This window comes from Siphateles boraxobius, unplaced genomic scaffold, assembly GCF_051911475.1.
Source record: "Siphateles boraxobius isolate OS27281-9 unplaced genomic scaffold, OSU_SipBor_1 160, whole genome shotgun sequence".
NCBI lineage: Eukaryota > Metazoa > Chordata > Actinopteri > Cypriniformes > Leuciscidae > Siphateles > Siphateles boraxobius.
This window is the reverse complement of record NW_027508767.1, coordinates 595,308-617,082: the sequence shown is the minus strand read 5'-3', so window position 1 is coordinate 617,082 and position 21,775 is coordinate 595,308. Positions and strand designations below refer to the sequence as shown.

The 21,775-nt window shown below is 38.9% G+C and overlaps 2 protein-coding genes across 4 annotated transcripts in view; both read right to left on the bottom strand.

Moving 5' to 3' along the window:
• The window catches only part of lmcd1 (LIM and cysteine-rich domains 1), a 115,141-nt gene extending 113,339 nt beyond the window's left edge, over nucleotides 1–1,802 (bottom strand). The window contains exon 1 of the mRNA XM_077231975.1: nucleotides 1,628–1,802. Coding sequence (XP_077088090.1) covers nucleotides 1,628–1,654 — 27 coding nt within the window. The 5' untranslated portion in view covers nucleotides 1,655–1,802. The remainder of the gene's footprint in view (nucleotides 1–1,627) is intronic.
• A 705-nt stretch (nucleotides 1,803–2,507) lies between these two features.
• gmppb (GDP-mannose pyrophosphorylase B) lies at nucleotides 2,508–16,486 on the bottom strand. Of its 3 annotated transcripts, none has more exons than XR_013204212.1 (11): nucleotides 16,293–16,486; nucleotides 15,577–15,766; nucleotides 15,411–15,491; nucleotides 15,277–15,325; nucleotides 15,061–15,203; nucleotides 14,309–14,467; nucleotides 8,065–8,143; nucleotides 5,259–5,386; nucleotides 4,510–4,692; nucleotides 3,423–3,632; nucleotides 2,508–3,282 (listed from the first exon to the last, which is right to left on the bottom strand). XR_013204212.1 is itself a non-coding variant. In XM_077231974.1 (10 exons), exons 2-10 carry the CDS (start codon nucleotides 15,703–15,705, stop codon nucleotides 3,501–3,503), a joined length of 1,083 nt encoding a protein of 360 aa, XP_077088089.1. In that variant the 5' UTR covers nucleotides 15,706–15,766; nucleotides 16,293–16,486; the 3' UTR covers nucleotides 2,508–3,500. The 3 variants fall into 3 exon arrangements, 1 of the variants encoding a protein (XP_077088089.1); XR_013204213.1 differs by having other exon boundaries at nucleotides 3,427–3,632; XM_077231974.1 differs by having other exon boundaries at nucleotides 2,508–3,632.
• Nucleotides 16,487–21,775: the final 5,289 nt, after the last annotated feature.

The following is a 21,775-nucleotide window of genomic DNA, read 5'->3' as shown; positions in this document are numbered from 1 at the left end:
AAAATACACTGAAATGGTCATTCAATGGTGCATTCAAAAGATCCTGTATTTGAATCAGTTTCCAGGAAAAAGGGGCATACCCCTGTGTAACGCTCAAAATGACTGAACTGTTTTTATTTCAATAAAATGAATGTTTTTTGTTTAATATTGTTGTTTTTAGGGGATTTTATGGCACTAAAGTATATTTATGGAATAGTTATAATCCATTTATTCACTTTTTGAGCATAGACCTGAAAATTACAGTTCCAACTAAAACTGTTATATATCTTGAGTGCTTTGTGGCACAGACTGAAGTTTGGTCTCTTTTTAAAGACAACACTTGGCAGATGAAAAAAAAGGGGGTTAAAGTTTACATTTTTTTAGGAAATATATATTTTCCAAAACATATTTTACTCAAACTGTGGGAAAATCAAAACCATAAATCTAAAGTTGTGCTACTAATATGAAGTTGATATCTCAAAAAATGAGCTTTCAGTAACATTTTGTTTGGGCGCAGTAAGTCCAAATTAAGTCCAAATTTATTTAAAAAAAATAAAAGGAAAGAAACATTTTTGGTTAAATTTTTTTTTTTTACTTCAGGCATTCCTCTTTAAAAACAATAAGTAACTATTAGCTGCATGAAAAGTGGCAACATGTGGTTTTCTGTATCTGCATATTTCAGCAATTTACTCATTGAGCCACATTGAGATCGCCATATCTCTAGGATTAGACCATATAGGGGCTTAAAAATGAAGATGCCAAAAGAAAAGTTTGTTAAGAACCAGAATGTAAAAGGATATTGAGATATCTTAAATACTTCTTGAGTTACAGGCATGCAAACTTTGCAGGGTTTTTTTTTTTTTTTACATCATTGATTTGATGAGAGAACTAAGATACATTTCAACATTCGTTGTTCTTCCGACATTCCTCTTCAAAAGGAAAAAAATGCAAATTATGTACACCTTTTCCCAGGTCTCTAAAAGGGTCATGACATTCACACTTTTTCCCACACAACTGCTGCACTCCTACTTTAGCTCTGGTATTAAAAGGTATGATACAGTAAATCCCAGTCATTCATGCATTCATGTATCCCAGCCAACAGTTTGCGAGTGCCCTGGACTACCTACAGATGCCAATTAACTCAAGAACTAAACAATTGTTCAGCGCCAAATGAAAATGTACAAAAGCATGTGTTATGATTATGAATATGATTAATCATTCCCAGTTGATCTTGGACCTCAGCTCCAGGGTTGCCAGCCATCTCGTTTTGGCGCAAGATGAATTCCAAAAACGGGACGTTTAGTCCCTAATGCTAAACTATGAGTAAAAAACATCTTACCGAAACTTCACACCAGGCGCACTTATCGTTTTCGTATAGCTATATATTACTGTACACGGAATCAACACTCAAATCAAAAAGCCCCCACCCAGTGTATGAGGCCAAAACAAACATAATTACTGTGCAAACGCGTTTCTTTTCACTTTAAAAAGCTCAAAACAGAAAGCTCAAGTTTGAAATATGGGGTTAGCAATACAACAAATGTGAATTCATCAATGAAAATAAACCATATTGTAGGCTACAGTTAAAACCTGAATGCGCATTGCCGAGTTGAGTTGAATTGTTTGAGAGTGAGGTCAGATAACTTACCTTCCGATCCCTCGCGATCATATCCATTGTGTGGAAAAATAAGTCTTATTTATTTAAGCCTTATGTTCTGTGGAGTTCAGTCCAGTTCTGTGGAGTAGAGCTGAGTTCAGTCAGTGTTTGGTGAGGTGTGTGTGTGTGTGTGTATGTTTGACGAACTGAGAGCCTCTGTCTGACTGACTGACCGTTTCCTCTGTTCAGGAATATGAGACATTACATCACCCGTGAATGTGAGATTAGACGAAACTAACTGTACTGAGTCTAAAACGGTACTCTGTGTCAATTTACAGAGCTGATGAGATTAGAAGAGATGTGATATAACAACAGCACTCTAGCTCGTGTGAGCAATTGTACTTGTCCTTATAAAAGTGTCGTTGCACAGCATCCATTGTGGCAATCGCAATAAAACCACGTTAATAAAATTACATACAGTATCTTGCAGTACTCAACAAGAGTTCCTATAATTTCAAAGGCAACAGAATAACTTGCCTCCTGGTCACTCCACACATGTCCGTTCAGTGTCAGGAAGATGGACTTCATCGCCTGGCGTTCTTCTGTCAGTGTGTGTGTGCTTCAGATTAATTTCAGACGCTTTAAACTACTAGAAATGCCCGTGGTCTCTCGTGCAGGAATGAGACATCATGATTAACACTTCAAATACTGCATTTAATTGTAGAAGCAGCCAAAAAGGCAAACACGTTTCAGGGAATCTATTTACAAGAATGAGCACCTTCTTGTGAACTTTGATGTGGACATACATGTTCAATGTTATTCGTTTAAATAATAAATTACTGTATAATACTGGTGTTGTTTTGGTATTTCACAATTTAATAGTAAAGAATTCTTATAATAGTTTCAACTGAACACTTGAATGATTTCCATGTGATTTTTAATGCCCTTTATTGTAGGACCTTCAAGACATCTCCATATGGTTTCATCTACATTTCATATGCATGAATCATTGCTGTCTTATTTCTGTTTACATTCCCAAAAGCTGCAGCAACTACAAACATTTAAAAGTTAAAAGGGTTTAAATTGCTTTCAAGTGAAAACCACTCAAAAGAAAACGGCAAATAGATGTTTCATGGGTTTATATTTTTTTGATAGAAAATCTGAATCTGTGAACAGAGACATCACTTCATGAGTCTGTTTTCATTCTTGTTCATCGACACAGGAAGTATCCATCACATTTCTGCATGATCTCCAGTGATGAATAAAATGTGATTTGCATAATTTAGTACATACTACAGGTGTGAAAGTCTTCACATTAATCAGCTACTGTGTTATCTGATACATAAACACACTTTTCATTCTTTCTACAGGCACAGTGTTTTATCCAGAAAGCAATATATGGCTCCCTTTAAAAAATAAAACAAAAAAACAATGAAAAAGAATACCAACATAATAACTAGACAGTCTAATGGCATCTCAAAATCAACAAGATGACCCAAAGGAAGGGGAGTCCTGGTCTTATTGTCAGTAATAGAGAAAACAGTGCAGAGGGAAATAACAACAGCACTTTAGGTCAGAAATGTGTGATGTGGAGAACATCTACTATAGATGAGATTTACCTGCAGAAACAGCACTATCAGTAACTGCATACTTCAGATACTCCACGAACAACACCTTTCCCATCGCTCATCCTCAGCCTGAACCTTCTACACACACACACACACACACACACACACACACACACACACACGCACACACACGCACACGCACACACGCACACACGCACGCACGCACGCACGCACGCACGCACGCACGCACACACACACGCACGCACGCACACACACACACACACACACACACGCACACACGCAGACACGCACACACGCACACACACGGGCACTTCGTGAGCGGCGTGAAAGCTGTTTCACATGATGATTCGTGGTTCAGGAACAGAGTCTGTGATGGACTTATGAGGAAGAACATTGGCACCGTTGATGTAGAGTTCATCGTTCACAATCACATCCTCGCCCAGAACTGTGACGTTCTCCATTCGCACCTGACCAACACAAGTACAGAACCTTGTACAGAAGTACTGAAGATCATACACATCACACACACACAATCTACTCACTGTACAAGAGAGCAGGAAAACAAGAGGAGGTTTCAAAACATCTCAGTGATACCCACCACCCATTCCCATGTTTGTGTTGTATTATAAACATATTATAATCATTTATTTGATCCTTAAAAGTATTGCTTATAGACCATAGTCTACACTTGTTTCCCTCATTCTTGTTTCCCATTACATCATTCACAATGTTTTATGAGATGAGTGATTATTGTCTGAGTCTGGACTGAGTCTGGTTTCTCCCAGGGTTTATTTCTCCACTGATAGGTTTGGGTTCTCTGGCTTGCTCAGTCGGGACACTTAATATTCAACAGTATTATTGATCTTCCTGCACTGACGCTGCTGTATGAACTGAGCTGGACGATGACATCACTGTTTTCTACAGAGCGGCTGTAAAGCTGAATTGACTCATTTCATAATTGATGGCACAACCAAACTGAATAAATGACTGTTGTCTCTTTACAGCATAATGCAATTCTCTTTGCATCACTGAATCATTATTTTCCTGTTATCACTGTAAAGCAGCTTTGAAATGATCTGTATTTCAAAAAAACAAATCAAGTCTGCTTAATTTCTATACTTAATACATTAAGTATAGAAATTAAGCAGACTTCATTTTTTTTTCTTTTGTGCTTTAATATTGCTTTAGTGCTTTAAAGTCTTTAATATTGTTATTCATATTGGAGTTTACTTGATTCTGGACTTCTTTATAGAAGGATTCCTTTGAAATTGCTATGGAGAAAATCAATGGGCAAAATACTTCTAAACGCAGTTGTTGTCTCTCTCGCTGAAAGTGTGAACTCACCCACTGTCCCACCGATGAGCTCCAGCCCACAATGCATGACTCCAGCCAGGAGTGTGAGCGTATGTGCGCCCCCTTCAGAATTGTACAGCGCTTCACTCGCACCCCGTCCTCCAGAACCACCCCAGCGCCAATCGTCACATTCGGCCCGATGGTGCAGTTTGCCCCGATCACTGCCGTTGGGTCCTGGGTGCAGGTTATTGGCATATCTTTTTATTACATGTACCATATTGTGCTTCCACCAGTGCTGGTCCTGGAGGGTCCTGTGAGCCAGCCCTGCCTGGAAGAGCTTGATCAGCGGTTCGGGTGTGTTTACGCTGACTCTGCAGGACCAGCACTGGACACCCCTGGCTTGCAATATACTTACAGGAAGAGTTCCCTCCAAAATGAAAATTCTGTCATCATTTACTCTCCCTCAAGTTGTTTCAAGCTTCTGCTGAACACAAAAGAAGATATTTTGAAGAATGTGGGAATGTGGGTCCATAAACCAGACAGTTTATGGACCCCACTGACTTCCATAGTAGGAAAAAATATCCTATACAAGTCCATAAACTGTCTGGTTAGCCACATTCTTCAAAATATCTTCTTTTGTGTTCAGCAGAAGCATGAAACAACTTCAGGGAGAGTAAACTTACATTTTGAAGTGAACTATTCCTTTAAAACCACTCTTTGTTGGGGAAAATTCAACATTAGCTTTCATGGCTACTATACATTAGAACTCCAGTTAATGTAATGTCAGTGATAACTCGCACCACAAGGACGTTCCCGAGGAAGCCCGGGCCCACACGCAGCCTCTCGGGCGCCTGCTGCCGCACAGACTGCAGGAACATGCACATGCCCGTCAGGAAGTCTTTGGGCTGGCCGATGTCCATCCAGAAACCTGGAACACAGACGGTTAGCTTAGTTAGCAACAAACCCGTTCTGGCGCCACCTTGGCTGTCCAAATTCTTCTCCTGTTTTTGTTTGTTTGTTTAGTGTGTTTAGTCATTCTTTCCCGATCAAATCTTCCAAAGACAAACTACTTCACATTATGCAACACACCAGACAATAGGAGAACTGAGCGACTGAGTTTCAGGCTCCAGCTGTTCAAGCGGATCACATCGCGGAGTTAACGGGGAACAAGAGCGTCAGGCGCTGGATTGGGTTTTAACATAATGAAAGCTGGTGTACAGACGATGTGCTCTCCTAATTTATTAAACTGTAAAGGCACATTCACACCAACAATGATAACTATAAAGACAACTATAACCATATTGTTGTTGTCTGTCGTTTTAAATGCACAAGCTCATTATAGCAGGATGGATTCTGATTGCGGTCAATGCTTTGTATCGCTCATCAGCTGGATAAAATCGTTCTGAGAGTGATCCCAGCGATATCGTTTCTCTGAGCAGTTATCGCAACGGCTGTGGTGTGTACTCTGCTATTCTTTCATATTGAGAATGATTTTTATAACTAGATCTTTATCAGACTTTTTTAAGACATTCTACTCGCCGCAGGAGATTTCCTCATTCATTCTCGTGAGTGTGTGATTCCTCCAGTGTGTGAGCGCAGCGCTGAACTGATCACAGACGGAGCAACAAACACACACTCTCTTATAATCACTCTTGGGGATTCTAGCAAAGCAAATCTCTAACAAGAACTAGACGTCCCAGAGGCAGTGATATTCCTCGAAGGATGACAGGACCAGTGGCAGGTATATGCATGAACACATAGGACCTGACCTTTGGATGCAATATGGTGTTAAAGACACTATATGCAAGATTTTTTAATTAAAATATACAAAAACAAGAACATATATTTTGTTGACGTGTACTTACAATATTCCAAATGTTTCCAACATTTAAATCCAGAGAAATCAGCTATTTGACCCGTGTAATCGTAGTCACCTGTCTCTGATCCACTTTAACCTCGATTTCTGGTTTTACTTCCGTAAAAACCATGAAAACACCAAAGACTCTTTAATATATTATGTTTTATTAGACAGGTGAGCAACTATTTGGATACCTTTATCAACAGAAAACTAATCAGCTCAACAAAATTAGTCTTAATGTTAGAATCTCTTGTTTCAATTAGTCAAATAAAGAGACCTCTACAAGTAACTATTCTCGACTATTTCATTAGAATAAAATAAAATAATGTGAATTAAACAGATCAAACTGTAACAAAGTTCAAGTTCAGGGAAGGGGGTGGACGTTGAGCGTAAATGTAATCATGTAATCGGCAGCTGTGGCATATGAGCCTAACAGGGAGTCATAAGAGTCGCTGGTAGCTTTCGGGCAGCACTCTTCAGAGTTAGGTAGCCGAAATTAATTTTACTAGCCCAAATAAAAAGACAATTTTCAATGTAGAAAATTTATTAGGAGTCAAAACATCAATCAAAAACTTTTTCAAAACACAAATATCAATAAGTGCGCAGCTCCGTTGTTTTAAAGTCTGACAACGTTAAAAGTGTTAATTTTCTGATGGAATAATTCACATATTGAAGTGTAGCAATAAATAATAATAATAACAATACCAGACTTTGAGGCAAGTAAATGGTGCTATAATTATTTAATGGTGTTTATAGCAGAATATATGATGGTCAAATCACCTTTATTTATGTAGAGCTTTTTATCATTGTTTGATTCAAAGCAGCTTTACAGTGACAGTGTGTTAGCACTACAATCTGACAAACAAACAAACTGATTCAAACAATCTGACACGCAAAGTAAAGCATTATGTGAAAGTGGAGCTTTATTTTTTGTTGATCATAGGCGTAATCTATGGGTGGGACATCACATGTCCCCACCACTTTTTCTCAGTGTCGATATTGTCCCCACCACATTATGAAACATTTCGAGGCACGGATGGTCCTAATACAAATAAATAAAACATCTCCAGTTAACTAGCAGAGCATTCATTTAGTTCGTTATTAAATAAGAGACAATCTAGCGCTAAAATGTGTTGTTTTTAACTCAAGCCAAGCACTGGTTGCCGCGGCGATCAGTGTCATGGATACGGTGTTGTCTTGTGGCTCGTGCGCAGTCTTCACTCGGACGCGCGCTTCAATCTATCGCCGTTGCGGAGACTCTATTCATTCCGGTGAAATCACAAAACTAAATGCACACAAACGTGTCCCTGCTTCATATAAACTTTAACCACTGATGAACATATAATCTACACGTGTGCGGATTAGAGCCCAGAACCTCTGACACGCTTGGCAGAAGTTTTAACCACAAGACCACTAACAATATTAGTGGATCTCATTAAAAGACTAATTAAACCCAATGTAACGTTACTACTGAAATTGATTTCTAGACATCGTGTTATTTTTTTTAATAAAATTGTACATCTGATTTTATCTGATCATCTATATCTGATTTTGCATTGTATTAGCAGAGTTGCTGATACAAGTAATAATATAATAATACAATAGCTGAGTCCCGTCAGATTGCTTTCCATCGGCTGCAAAACTAACAGCAAAACTTACATACTATGCCTTTAAATGTATCATTATATATCCTTTATGAATGGCTCTAATTCAGAGTGTGTCAGATGAAAGTGTGTGTGATCCTTTACCTTGCAGCTCCATGGCGTACAGTTGTCCCTCCTCTGCCATGACTGGGAATATTTCCTTCTCAATGGAAGTGGGTCGCAACTGAAGTACAGGAAAATGTTGGAAACTTCAAGTCAAGTCAAGTCAAGTCAAATATATTTATATAGCGCTTTTCACAATACAGATTGTATCAAAGCTGCTTCACAGTATCAATCAAAACAACTTAATGTTTGTTTATTACTGGAAAAAAAAGACATCCAAGTTTGGTAGAGCTAATCAATGGTATGATTGGTTAATTAATTTGAATATCCCCAACTGAGCAAGCCAAAGGCAACAGTGGCAAGGAACCGAAAAACTCCATCCAGTGACCTAATGGTGTCCTAACACCCCATCAAATGACCCAATGGAGGAAAAAAAAAAACCTTGGGAGAACCCAGGCTCAGTCGGGGGCCAGTTCTCCTCTGGCGTTTATGAACTAGAGGCCGAATTTACAGTAACTGTAAGATAAAAATGTATATGAATGCCTGGCTAAATAGATGCGTCTTCAGTCTAGTTTTAAACTGGGAGAGAGAGTCTGAGCTACGAACAATATCAGGAAGGCTATTCCAGAGCTTCGGAGCTACATGTGAAAATGCTCTGCCTCCTTTGGTGGATCTGGATATCCTAGGAATGACCAGAAGCCTCGAATCTAGTGATCTTAAAGAGCGCGATGGATTGTAAGGCGATAGAAGATCCATTAAATAGACTGGAGCTAAACCATTTAGAGCTTTATAAGTCAAAAGCAATACCTTGTATTTAATACGGAACTTTATAGGTAACCAATGAAGTGATGATAAAATCGGTGTTATATGATCATATTTTCTTGATCTAGTAAGAACTCTAGCGGCTGCATTTTGCACTAACTGTAGCTTGTTTATTGAAGATGCAGGACAACCAGCTAATAAAGCATTACAGTAATCTAGTCTCGAGGTCATGAATGCATGAACTAACTTTTCTGCATCAGAGACTGATAGCATATTACGTAGCTTAGCAATGTTTCTAAGGTGGAAAAAGGCTGTTTTTGTAACATATGAAATATGCTTTTCAAAAGACAGGTTGCGGTCTAGTATAACACCCAGGTCTTTTACTGTAGCGGTTAAAGTAACAGGGCATCCTACTATGTTAAAGTCGTGCTGTGAAGGGTTTTGTGGACGGTTTTTAGAACCGATAAGTATTACCTCTGTCTTGTCTGGATTTAATAAAAGAAAATTACGCGTTATCCAATCTTTTATATCATTAACACAATCTGTCAATTTGGATAATTTAGCGTATTCATCTGGCCGTGATGAAATATATATTTGAGTGTCATCAGCATAACAATGGAAACTAATTCCATGTTTCCTTAGAATATTACCAAGTGGCAGCATATATATTGAGAATAATAAAGGGCCTAACACAGATCCCTGCGGCACTCAATAGTTTGCCGAAGTTATAATCAATTTTTCTCCATTTAAGTAGACGAAATGGTAGCGGTCAGATAAGTATGACCTGAACCAGCTTAATGCTTGTCCTTGAACACCAGTGTAATTTTGTAGTCGATCTAAGAGTATTGTGTGATCTATAGAATCGAACGCAGCACTAAGATCAAGTAAAACTAGTACTGAGATACAGCCTTGGTCCGAAGCTAAAAGTAAATCATTTGTGATTCTAACAAGCGCAGTTTCAGTGCTATGATGTGGCCTGAATCCAGACTGAAACTTTTCATAGATGTCGTTTTCTTGCAAGAAAGAGCCGAGTTGAGCAGACACAACTTTTTCTAATATTTTTGACATAAATGGAAGATTCGAAATGGGTCTATAATTTGCTAGGTTATTTGGATCTAATTGTGGTTTCTTAATAACAGGTTTTATAACTGCCAGCTTGAACGTTCTTGGAACATGACCTAAAGATAAAGATGAGTTAATGATATTGAGAAGAGGCTCTTCCACTATAGGTAACACTTCTTTCAGTAGTTCAGTTGGTATAGGATCTAATAAACATGTTGTTGTTTTAGATGAAGTGATAAGTTTATTTAACTCTTTTTGTTCTATGGTTGTAAAGCATTGTAATTGTTCTTGCGGGGTGATAATTGCGGCTGAATTATAAGGCGCGAGCAGAGATCGAACGTTTACGATTTTGATTCTACTGCTTTCATTAATTCATTACTACTAAACTGTAACGAGGTATTTTGTTCAGACGACGTCTGTTTATTTGTTAGTCTAGCCACGGTATTAAATAAAAACCTTGGATTATTTCGGTTGTTTTCTATTAATTTGCTGAGGTGCTCAGCCCTGGCCGTTTTAAGGGCCTTTTTATAACGTGACATTTCCACGCGATTCTAAAGACCTCGAAATTAGTTTTTTTCCATTTACGCTCTAAATTACGGGTTTCTCTCTTTAAAACATACGTAGTATTATTGTACCATGGTGCTATACTTTTTTCTCTGACCTTTTTTAATCTAATGGGTGCAACAATATCCAATGTTCTAGAGAGAATGGAGCTCATAGTGCTAGTTAGTTCGTCTAGTTCATCTGTTTGTTTGGGTTCAGGCAGCAGCTGGGACAGATCAGATAAGCTATTTGAGAAATGATCTATGGTGGATGGACGAATTGTTCTACCTGGTCGATAACGTGGCGCAGCATGACATATTATAGCAGTGCGTAATATGCAAGTTACCAAGTAGTGGTCAGTGACATCATCACTTTGCGGTACAATATCTATATCGGTTGGATCGGTTCCATATGATATAATTAAATCGAGTGTATGATTAAGACAATGAGTTGGTCCGGTGACGTTTTGCTTGACCCCGAAGGAGTTTAATAAATCTGTAAACGCAACCCCTAACGCATCATTTAAATTATCTACGTGTATGTTATAATCTCCAACAATTAATGCTTTATCGACGTTGACCAAAAGATCTGATAGAAAGTCAGCAAACTCTTTTAGGAAATTGGCATAAGGCCCTGGAGGTCTATATACGGTAGCCAATGCTAGAGATAATGTGTTTTTTTTTTTCTTACATCTAAGAGCGTAACATTTAGCACAAGCACTTCAAACGAATTAAACCTATGACGAGTTTTCTGAGTAACATTAAGGGTATCTCTGTAAATTGTTGCAACATCGCCGCCACGACCGATCAGACGGGGCTCATGCTTATAACAGTATCCTGGCGGAGTAGACTCATTTAGACCGAAATAATCATTTGGTTTAAGCCAGGTTTCAGTAAGGCACAGAACATCGAAGCTATTATCTGTGACCATTTCATTTACAATAACCGCCTTAGGTGTGAGCGATCTAATGTTTAGGAGACCTAGCTTTAGAAATTGTTTTTGTTCACTACTAGCGAGATTTTTTGTTTTAATAACAATTCGATTTTTTCTAGATCCCGCAGTAGATTTATTATTTGATCTTAGTAAACGAGGAATAGACACAGTTTCTATGCAATGTTCTAAACTAGTATTAATATCAATTAAATTGGTGCAGTAGAGACTGTGATTTGGATTTTTGGTTACTAGTCAAACGGTATTTAACATCTTGGAGATGTTATCCGACAGAAGATCTGCCCCGATTCTACTTGGGTGTAAGTCATCAGCGCGGAAGAGCCTTGGTCGCTCCCAAAACAGATTCCAATTATTTACAAAAATCAGTTTCTGCTCATTGCACCATGACAATAACCATTCATTTAGCGTGAATAATCTACTGAACTTTTCATGCCCTCGTCGGTACGTAGGAAGCGGTCCAGACACAATAATCGATGTTTCAGGTGATGTGCTGCGTACCGTATCGATAAGGCTCCTGAAGTCTTTCTTCAGAACCTCCGTCTGTCACTGCCTAATGTCGTTAGCTCCCACGTGCAGCACAACAGCTCCGACGCGCTCGTCACCGCTCAAGATCTCAGTTACCCGCGCAGTGATATCGAGAACACGAGCACCAGGAAAGCAGTGACTGTGCACCTTACTTTTACCTAACGTAGCGTGGACGTGTCGGACGGTGGAATCGCCGATGATCACAGCATCGCGTTCCGTTTCACGAAGAGGGGAGAATCGGTTCTGAGTGGAGATCTCGAAAACCGGGAGGGGCGAAAAGATTCTTGTCCTGGCTCGCGGCTTCCGCGGAACCACCCAGGCTTCGTGGTGGTGTGTTGGAGCCGGAGTGAATGAAACCATGGCTGATCGGGACCTGGACGCTCGGGACCAATGCTGAGAAACGCACGGAGTAGACGAGGTCAGCGTCAGCGATACTTCAGCAATAAATTAAAACAAGTTTTTATTGAAGTATGCAGAAAATAATCCTATTCCCTGAAATATATGCCTGGCCTGAGCAGAGATATAGCGCTAATCTGTAAACAGGCCACCTTGATACTCTTTGTTTAGCCAATCAGAAGTTTGAGAAGCCTGGTCAGTCTACATTTACATTTAGACGTATGCATAAGGCAGACGCTCAAACCAACTTATAGATTGAGTAATTTTTTTCTTGTTCAAGCACTCCCTGGGAATCCAACTCAACGATTTGTGCTTTGCTGGCACATGCTCTACTGTTTGAGCTACACTGATTTATGCTGGATGAAGTGTGAAATGTTCACAATCTCTCATTGGTCAACAACGGCTTATGCAGTCACACGTCTTAAAAGGAATAGAGGAAAATAACAGGACTGGCAACTCTGGTAAGATTTTGATCAATCAGCCCTATTCAAGGTTTTGAGGACCAGCAATTTAATCTCAAAACTACTAATTACCCATACTTAATGCTAGATGCACTTTTAGAGCCTCTTCCCTGCATGTCAAGATTGCCAGCTGGTTAGCTATCTAGCTAGGTACCTAATTACATGTACAAAAATATAATTTCTTGCAAAAGTTTGATGTTTGAACTTTGACAAAATGTTTGATAAAAAAAACTTTGATCTACATGTCCTGCGATGGACTGGCCATCCATTCAGGGTGTTTCCCTGCCAATAGTTCACTGGGAAAAGCTCCAGCATCCCGCCTACAGAACACAAGCGCTTTGAGGACAGATGGATGGATTTACAGAATAAAGAATAAAGAAAGTTATGTGCTGGGGACAGCATTTCTCCTCCTCATCAAACTGCACAAGTGCTTGGCCACCGGACACACATTTAAAGCTAGTGTGTTAATGGCGTGTTCCTTTAGCTCAAACAGCAGAACATGGTGCTAGCAATAGTTATGGGTTCATTTCCCAGGGAATGCATGAAGTAATAAAAATTGTTACCTTGAATGCGGTATATGTCGTTTTTGGATAAATGATTCTTCCAAACACATTAATACTGTACATCAGATTGTTGGAGGGAGCCGAGGATTACATCTGAACTCCTAGCTTTGTTTAACGCACCTTTAAATCACTCAATTTAACAGCTTAATACAATGTTCAACTGGTTATGCTATTAAACCCTGAAATTATAGAGCACATCGCACAAACCATGTCACATTTCAACCTAATATTTTAAAATACATGTATTGACGAAAAATCTTGATATTGTCGATAATTACATGATGTTTTGCTGAGTGTTTCTTGGCTGGTTTAGGCCTGTCGTGATCAGCTGACTCCCAAAGCTTTCCATATTCTCATATTCAGTTCAGAAGTTAACTTCTCCATATAGGGGTGATATTTGCCCCTTAAATTGATTTCCAGTGGCATTTTTATCTTTATAAGGGTAATTCTTTCTAACCTTATTAAATATCTCATCTTTTATATTAAATTCTTACAGTTAGTCAATAAATTAGGGCAATTGTGAATCAACAGTATCAACAAAATCCACTTTTGCACTCCAGAAAAGCCTCATCTGAAGTGGCATTTAGATGTATTTAGAGTGATTAATGCAAATTCACCCGATTCCATTTTCTAAATGCATGTTATTGATCTTATTTTGAATAATTCATCCATGTATGCGTTTCATTTGAAACGTTTTTTATAACAATCATAACTCGATCTTCGATCAAGAAAATTATTTTACTATAGTTAAATGCTTTCATGTCATGTTTAGAGACTTTACCTACAGTAATTTTATTTAAAAAAAAGCAATTTAATGACTTTTATGCACATTATAAATGAAAGGCAGTACTTGGTAATGAAAATGTGCCTAATTGCCATGAAATTGTCGGAACAATGTGAAATAATGTAGTTTACAGTCCTAAAATATGCTTCATTCACTAAAAGCAGTATGTACATTGCAGTTTTTACCAATGAAAAATAAATGCTTTGAAAGCGAGTTTAAACTGATGGTGTAGTCCTGACCTGGATCCTTCTCAGCATGGCAGGGCTGAAGATGTACATCCCAGCATTGATTTTGTTGGAGACAAACACTTGCGGCTTCTCAACGAAGCGATGTATTCGTCCAGTGTCCCCTTCATAAACAACCACGCCATACTTGGACGGTTCCTCCACCTTTGTCACCTGAAACATCAGCCAGATGTTAGTGTGACTCAATTTACAACATATCACGTTAGGATCTAAAAATTTATGTGATTTAAAAATGTTATGTACACAATATTAATCTTTTACATTGTGATCCTTTCATTTTTAATATTTGGCTAGTTTGTGTGCTGCTGCGCATCCATGTGTGTGTAATAAGCAGAGTGTGTGTGTAATAAGAAGAGTGTGTGTGTGTCTGTAATAAGCAGAGTGTGTGTGTGTCTGTAATAAGCAGAGTGTGTGTGCGTTGTGGACCCGCCTACAGGCTCATACTACTAACAACGCGTTTAAATAAGAAAAAAAAGCGCCATTGACTTTAGACCAGGTTTTACTTAATTTCAGTTCCTCAGAATAGCAACGCTCCAGCAATGCGCCTGAACACACACGATCTCAGACGAGGCACACAAATGAGCGCAAATGCATTTACTATTTAAACAACGTGGCGCAGGACATGAAAATGAAAACTGTTTCGGGCTGAAACTAGCAGAAAACACTTGCCGTGGTGTGCCGGGTGTATGATAGAGCCTAATGTTTTACACAACATTTGAGATTTGCAAATGAAATCGATTCCTCACAACAATCGTGCCCTCTCTGCCACGCTGTTGGTGGAACTTCAGCATGTCCTCGAAGGGGAAATCACAGATGACGTCGCTGTTGAGAACGAAGAAAGGCTCCTCGCTGTCGCTCAGCAGCTCTCGAGCTAAAGCCAGAGGACCAGCTGAAAGAACACACAGATTTACAGGCTCACGCTGGTGGAGGACTGTCACAGCGAGGAGAAGACGTTCACCTACCAGTGCCTAGAGGCTCCTTTTCATGTGAAAGGGAGATTGTTATTCCAAGCTGTCAAAAGCACAAATGAGATTGTGTTACTTTGATATTCTCCACATACGACCGGCTATCATAAACACGAATGTTCATTAAATACCCTTTGCTCCTGAGCTCTCATCTCTCGCTCCAATAGATCAGACATGTAGCTCACAGCCAGAATGACATGACGGACTCCAGCCTGAACACAAACACACCAGCAATCAACATCACATGAATGAATGCTTCAGAAAAGGCTCAATCTGAGGAGTGTGTGTCGACTATACCTTGACTAGCGCCTCCACCTGATGGAGCAGGATGGGTTTGTTGCAGAAGTCCACCAGTGGTTTGGGCACAGTGAGCGTGAGCGGGCGTAACCGTGTGCCGTAGCCGCCGACGAGAATCAGAGCTTTCATTATTGGTCAGCAGAACAGGGATCAGTCAAAGCAGACAGGAGCAATCATGTGGGAACAATACCTGAGAAACACAATGACAAACAGGAAGAACTATCAGCTCTAACAGGTCCTCATTATATAAATATTTATAAAGGCATCCGGACATTAGTGTACACTGAAAGTATTTGACACCTGTATGAACACTACACTACACACCCACGTGACGCAGCACACCTGTAATTCCTGAAAATCATCTTATAGAAAGAGCTTGCCAACCGGTCAAGACTGGACACACAAAGTTATTCTTTATTATTCAGTTTTTAATAATAGTAAAGTCTGCTTTTCAACAGTACTGAAGGAGTTCCCATGTATGCTGGACACTTCTGTGCTGTTTTTGATTCAATAGCCACAGCAACTGATTTATAAAAAAAATTATGATGATAATATTTGTCTGAAAAACGAATTTCTAAGCATTTAATATTTACCTATTTAAAAAATGATAACATAAATAATACAGTTTAACAAATTATTAATACTATTACTATTATTACTACTACTACTACACAAGTATACAGCTCATATTTCATTTGGTTGAATGATAGACTCACCCAAATAAACGATTCCCCTTCTGCTCTTACTTGAGGATTACGTTCAGGACATCAACAAAACATGTATTTTAAACTCACTTCAACAAATAAACTCTATTATGGTGTGTCTATCTGACAGTATTACGGCTCTGTAATATTCTGTGATAAAAGTGAGTTGAGTTCCGTACAGTCAGTGATGACGAAGCAGCGTGAGGGCGGGGCCAGAGCTAGAACTGCGGCGTGACGTCACGGGTCAATGGACCGTACCAGTTACTGCGAGGGAATCTGGACGGTTTCCGTTTAGTACGATAGATTTTACGACGTACCAACATCATTTAAATGATTGAAGAGTATTTCGAATTCATTTATTTTACTACAGAATACGTTATAAAGGTAATTATAAACAAAATAATGGATTAGCAGTTTAAATTGGCTATAGTATTCCCCATTGAAATGACACACGCGGCCTCATGGACCAATCATTTCATAACAACGTGGCGCAGAAATGAATAAGAGGCAGAAGAAAAAATAACAACAATTATGTAAAATTTGTAAAGATTTCAAGAGTTTTGTGAGTAGGGCACAGTGATGCCCTAATTTAATCATGTATTCAAATGTAATCAGTCATTTCATTATATCTGACGGCGTATTTTTGTAATCACTAAAAACTTCTTTTGGTCGATGTTGCATCCACGCCACTAGGTGTCACTGCAACACAGACACAATACGAAAATAAATCTAAACCAGATAAACTGTTAAATATTATACATTATACATGCACCCTTAGGTATTTGTTTTTATGCGTGTCTTTGTCCATCTTTCACATGTTTAATTTGGCATGTGATGTTTCAGTGGGCAACCTACAAAATTGAAATTATGACACACAACACAAGTCAAAATTCTGATATTCTGGCATAAAAAAAATCATAATTATGACATTAAAAGTATAAATTTTGACATGTCAAGTTATAACTATGACATATTAAGTCGAACTGATGGCATTCATAGTCGAAATTATGAGATTTGAAGTAAAAAAAAAGTGTCTGTGTGTTATAACCTATGGCCTACTGCAAATATGCCAATTGTCCAAAACAACATAAAATGTTTTTTTCTTTTCTAGCACATAATGGCTGATCAGAGTAGGGCCCTGCACAGGCCTCAAATCTAGGCCTGAGAGTGAGACCCTCAGGCCCTGGCCCGACCCGTATCTTACCTGCACCACAGAACATGGCCATTCTTTTTTCCAGGTAGTTTCCAACAGTTAAACGAAAATAAAGTCCAATCAAATGAAAAACATTAGTAGCTTCCAACAGTTAAACGAAAATAAAGTCCAATCAAATGAAAAACATTAGTAGTTTCCAACAGTTAAACGAAAATAAAGTCCAATCAAATGAAAAACATTAGTAGTTTCCAACAGTTAAACGATAATAAAGTCCAATCAAATGAAAAACATTAGTAGTTTCCAACAGTTAAATGAAAATAAAGTACAATCAAATGAAAAACATTAGTAGTTTCCAACAGTTAAATGAAAATAAAGTACAATCAAATGAAAAACATCAGTAGTTTCCAACAGTTAAACGAAAATAAAGTCCAATCAAATGAAAAGTTAGAACAGTCTCTTACAGAGCATCGTGGAGAAAAAGAACAGTGGAAAATCTGTGATTTTTCTCTTAATATTCTCCATTGCACATGAGGTGAATCGCCATCGTCATTTTCTTCTTTTTATGCTGACGCTTTTATCCAAAGCGACTTACAATTGCTATATATGTCAGAGGTCGCACGCCTCTGGAGCAACTAGGGGTTAAGTGTCTTGCTCAGGGACACATTGGTGTCTCACAGTGGATTCAAACCCAGGTCTCTCACACCAAAGGCATGTGTCTTAACCACTGCGCCATCACCACCCCATATCAGTCATATATATATGAGCCACTTTGGAGAAAACTATGATGTCATCGTCCAGCTCAGTTCAGTTCTCATATAATAGTATCAAAGCAGGAAGATCATTAATATTGTTGAATATTAAATCTCTACAACTAAGCAAGACAAAAGCCAAAGGCGACAGTGGCAGGAACCAAATCTCCATCAGTGACAGAATGGAGAAATAAACCTCGGGAGAAACCAGACTCAATCGCTCAGTTCTCCTCTGGCCAACGAACCAACAGTGTATGATTATGATTCAGGCATTACAGGTCAGAAGTCAAATTGGTTTGAAACAATCAGAATATTATCCAGTTCATCTAGTTGACGATCAGAGTCATGCGGGTATGGAGACGGTTTGCTGAGGATCAGTGCCGATGGCTGTCGTGTCGATGAGGCCTTCACAGGGGAGAGTCTAGTTGACACAATCTCTGCTGACACTTCAGTGATGCGTTGTGGTCGTGTCTAGGCACAGGTCCACCATCTGATCTGGATACGGCCTAGATCCGGCTGACTGGAAATCCTCGCAGATTTAATTTCTTTCTAAATAGGAACATAGTTGTGAGGATACTGCCTTTTCTAGTATCTTTGACAGAAAGGGTAGATTCAAGATCGTAATTGACTAATTCTCTAGGATCAAGTTACGTTTTTTTAATTACAGGTTTAATAAAAGTTTCAGTTCATATCCTAATGACAAAGATGAATTAATTACATTAAGAAGAGGATCTATGACCTCTGGAAGCATCTCTTTCAATAGTTTAGTCGGTATAGGGTCTAACATACGTTGTCGATTTAGATGATTTAAGGAGTTTATAAAATTCACCCTCTCCTATAGCAATGAATGAATCTAATTTTTCGTCAGTGAGACTACACTGCACTGTCTGATTCGATACTGTAGTAGACGGTTGCATAGTTATAATTTTCTCCCTGATATTATCAATCTTGTAAGTAAAGAAGTTCATAAAGTCATTACTGCTGTGCTGCTTGGAAACACCTGAGCTTGAAGCTTTATTTTTTGTTAGTTTAACCACTGTTTCAAATAAATACCTAGGGTTTTGTTTATTTTCTTCTAATAGGGTTTAAAAATAAGCAGATCTAGCAGTTTTTAAGGCCTCTCTGTAAGCAATCGTGCTCTCTTTCCATGAAATAAGAAATACCTCTAGTTTTGTTTTCTTCCAGCAACGCTCCATTTTTCTGGCTGCTCTCTTAAGGGCCTGAGTGTGTGTGTGTGTGTGAGTGTGTGTGTGTGTGTGTGTGTGTGTGTGTGTGTGTGTGTGTGTGTGTGTGTGTGTGTGTGTGTGTGTGTGTGTGTGTGTGTGTGTGTGTGTGTGTGTGTGTGTGTGTGAGAGTGTGCTCGTTGTACCACGGCGTTGGACAATTTTCTTTAATCTTCTTTAAGCACAGCGGAGCAACTGTCTAAAGTGCTGGAAAAGAGAGAGTTAAAAGTTTCTGTCGCAATATCGAGTTCTTCTAAGCTATCTGGGATGCTGAGATGATGAAACTGATCAGGAATATTATTAATAAAGCGATCTTTAGTTGCGGAAGTGATAGGTCTAACATATTTGTAACACTGAGTCGGCTTTGCAGCCTCGGCTAAATGTAATTTACACGAGACTAGATAATGATCTGAGATGTCGTCGCTCTGCTGCAGAATTTCAACGGCATCAACATTGATTCCATGTGATAATATTAGATCGAGAGTATGATTACGACAATGAGTAGGTCCTGACACGTGTTGTCTAACTCCAATTGAGTCTTTAAATGTCTTTTAATCACAATCCCAATGCATCTTTTTCGTTATCTACATGTATATTAAAATAACCAACTTTAGTTGGTGGACTTTATCTGCAGCCAGTACTATCTCTGATAGAAAGTCAGCAAATTCTTTGATAAAATCTGTATGGTGCCCTGGTGGCCTGTATACAGTAGCCAGCACAAATCTCAAACGTGATTTATCATTTACACTAGATATTGTTACATTCAGCACCAACACTTCAAAATAATTATATTTGAAACTAGACTTCTTAGTAATTCTGAGATTATTACTATAAATTACAGCAACACCTCCCCCTTTGCCTTTCAGACGAGGTTCATGTTTATAACAGTAATCATGCGGGGTGCACTCATTTAAAATAATGTAATCGTTTGGTTTTAGCCAGGTTTCTGTCAAACACAGCACATCTAGGTTATAGTCTGTAATCATATCATTAACAATAAGTGCTTTTGAAGTAAGGGATCTAATATTCAGCAACCCAAGCTTTATCGTTTGCTCATCTGTATTATATCCGTTTTCTTTTTCTTGAACATCAAATACATTTTTACCCTTAGATCGGTTTGGAAGTTTTTTGTATTTCCTAATTTGGGGAACAGACACAGTCTCTATATGATGATATCTAGGTGAAATAGCCTCTATGTGATGGGATTTATCTGACCTTGGTGACGCGAGGCCGCTAGCAGACGGTTGGTTTAGCCAGTCTGTCTGCTTCCTGACCTGAGCCCCAGATTGCCATGTTTTATCTCTAAGACTATGAGCCAAATTACTAGAGAGAAGAGCAGCACCATCCTAGGAGGGATGAATACCATCTCTTTTCAACAGGTCAGGTCTGCCCCAAAAACTTTTCCAATTGTCTATGAATTCTATATTATTTTGCGAACACCACTTAGACAGCCAGCGATTGAGTGAGGACAGTCTACTAACTATCTCATCACTCCTGCAAACAGGAAGGGGCCAGAGCAAATTACAGTGCCTGACATTGTAATTGCGAGTTCACACACCTCTTTAACATTAATTTTAGTGATCTCCTACTGGCGAAGTCGAACATTATTAGTGCCGACGTGAATAATAATCTTAAGAGAATTTATGATTAGCATTAGCCAGCACTTTTAAATTTGCTTTGATATCAGGCGCTCTGGCTCCCGGCAAACATGTGACTATGGTCTACACCGTCTCACTGTCACCCAATTGCCCTGCTGCACAGGCTCTACTTCAGCCGGAAGCGAACAATGTACAGTGTTCTCTAAGCTAATCGCATCCAACGCAGTATCTAAAACCCTTGCACTCTTACAATTAACCTCAATTAAAGTTTGGATGCATGTCTCTAGTTCTGAAATCTTCTCCGTCAGCCTATCTTCCTGCATTTATACATATAAATCTTGTGCTGACAGAGAATGCTATGCTATACTTGTTACATGAAGTGCAAGTGACAATAAGAGGAGAAGATGACACGACTCACCGTGTTTGACTGACTGATACTCAGCACAGTTGTTTGATGGATTGGTAAAAGGCGCGAGCAAAATAAATAAATAAATGGGCACACTGATGGCATGCTAACAGGCTAGCAAATTACTAGCGTGTTGTGCTAGCAACGATTTAGATTGAAGCTAGCGATGTAAAGTTAATATGTGATGATGAGTAAGTTATATTTAGCAGTATAAACAACAGGAAATGCTAGTAAATGATTCAAAACAGAAAGATATCAGAGGCTTACAGACGCAAATCAACTCAGCAGCAGCACCAAGACAGACAGGAGCAATCGTCAACTGTTACTTGCATCAAATGTTACTGTCATTGTCAACTTTGATTTGAC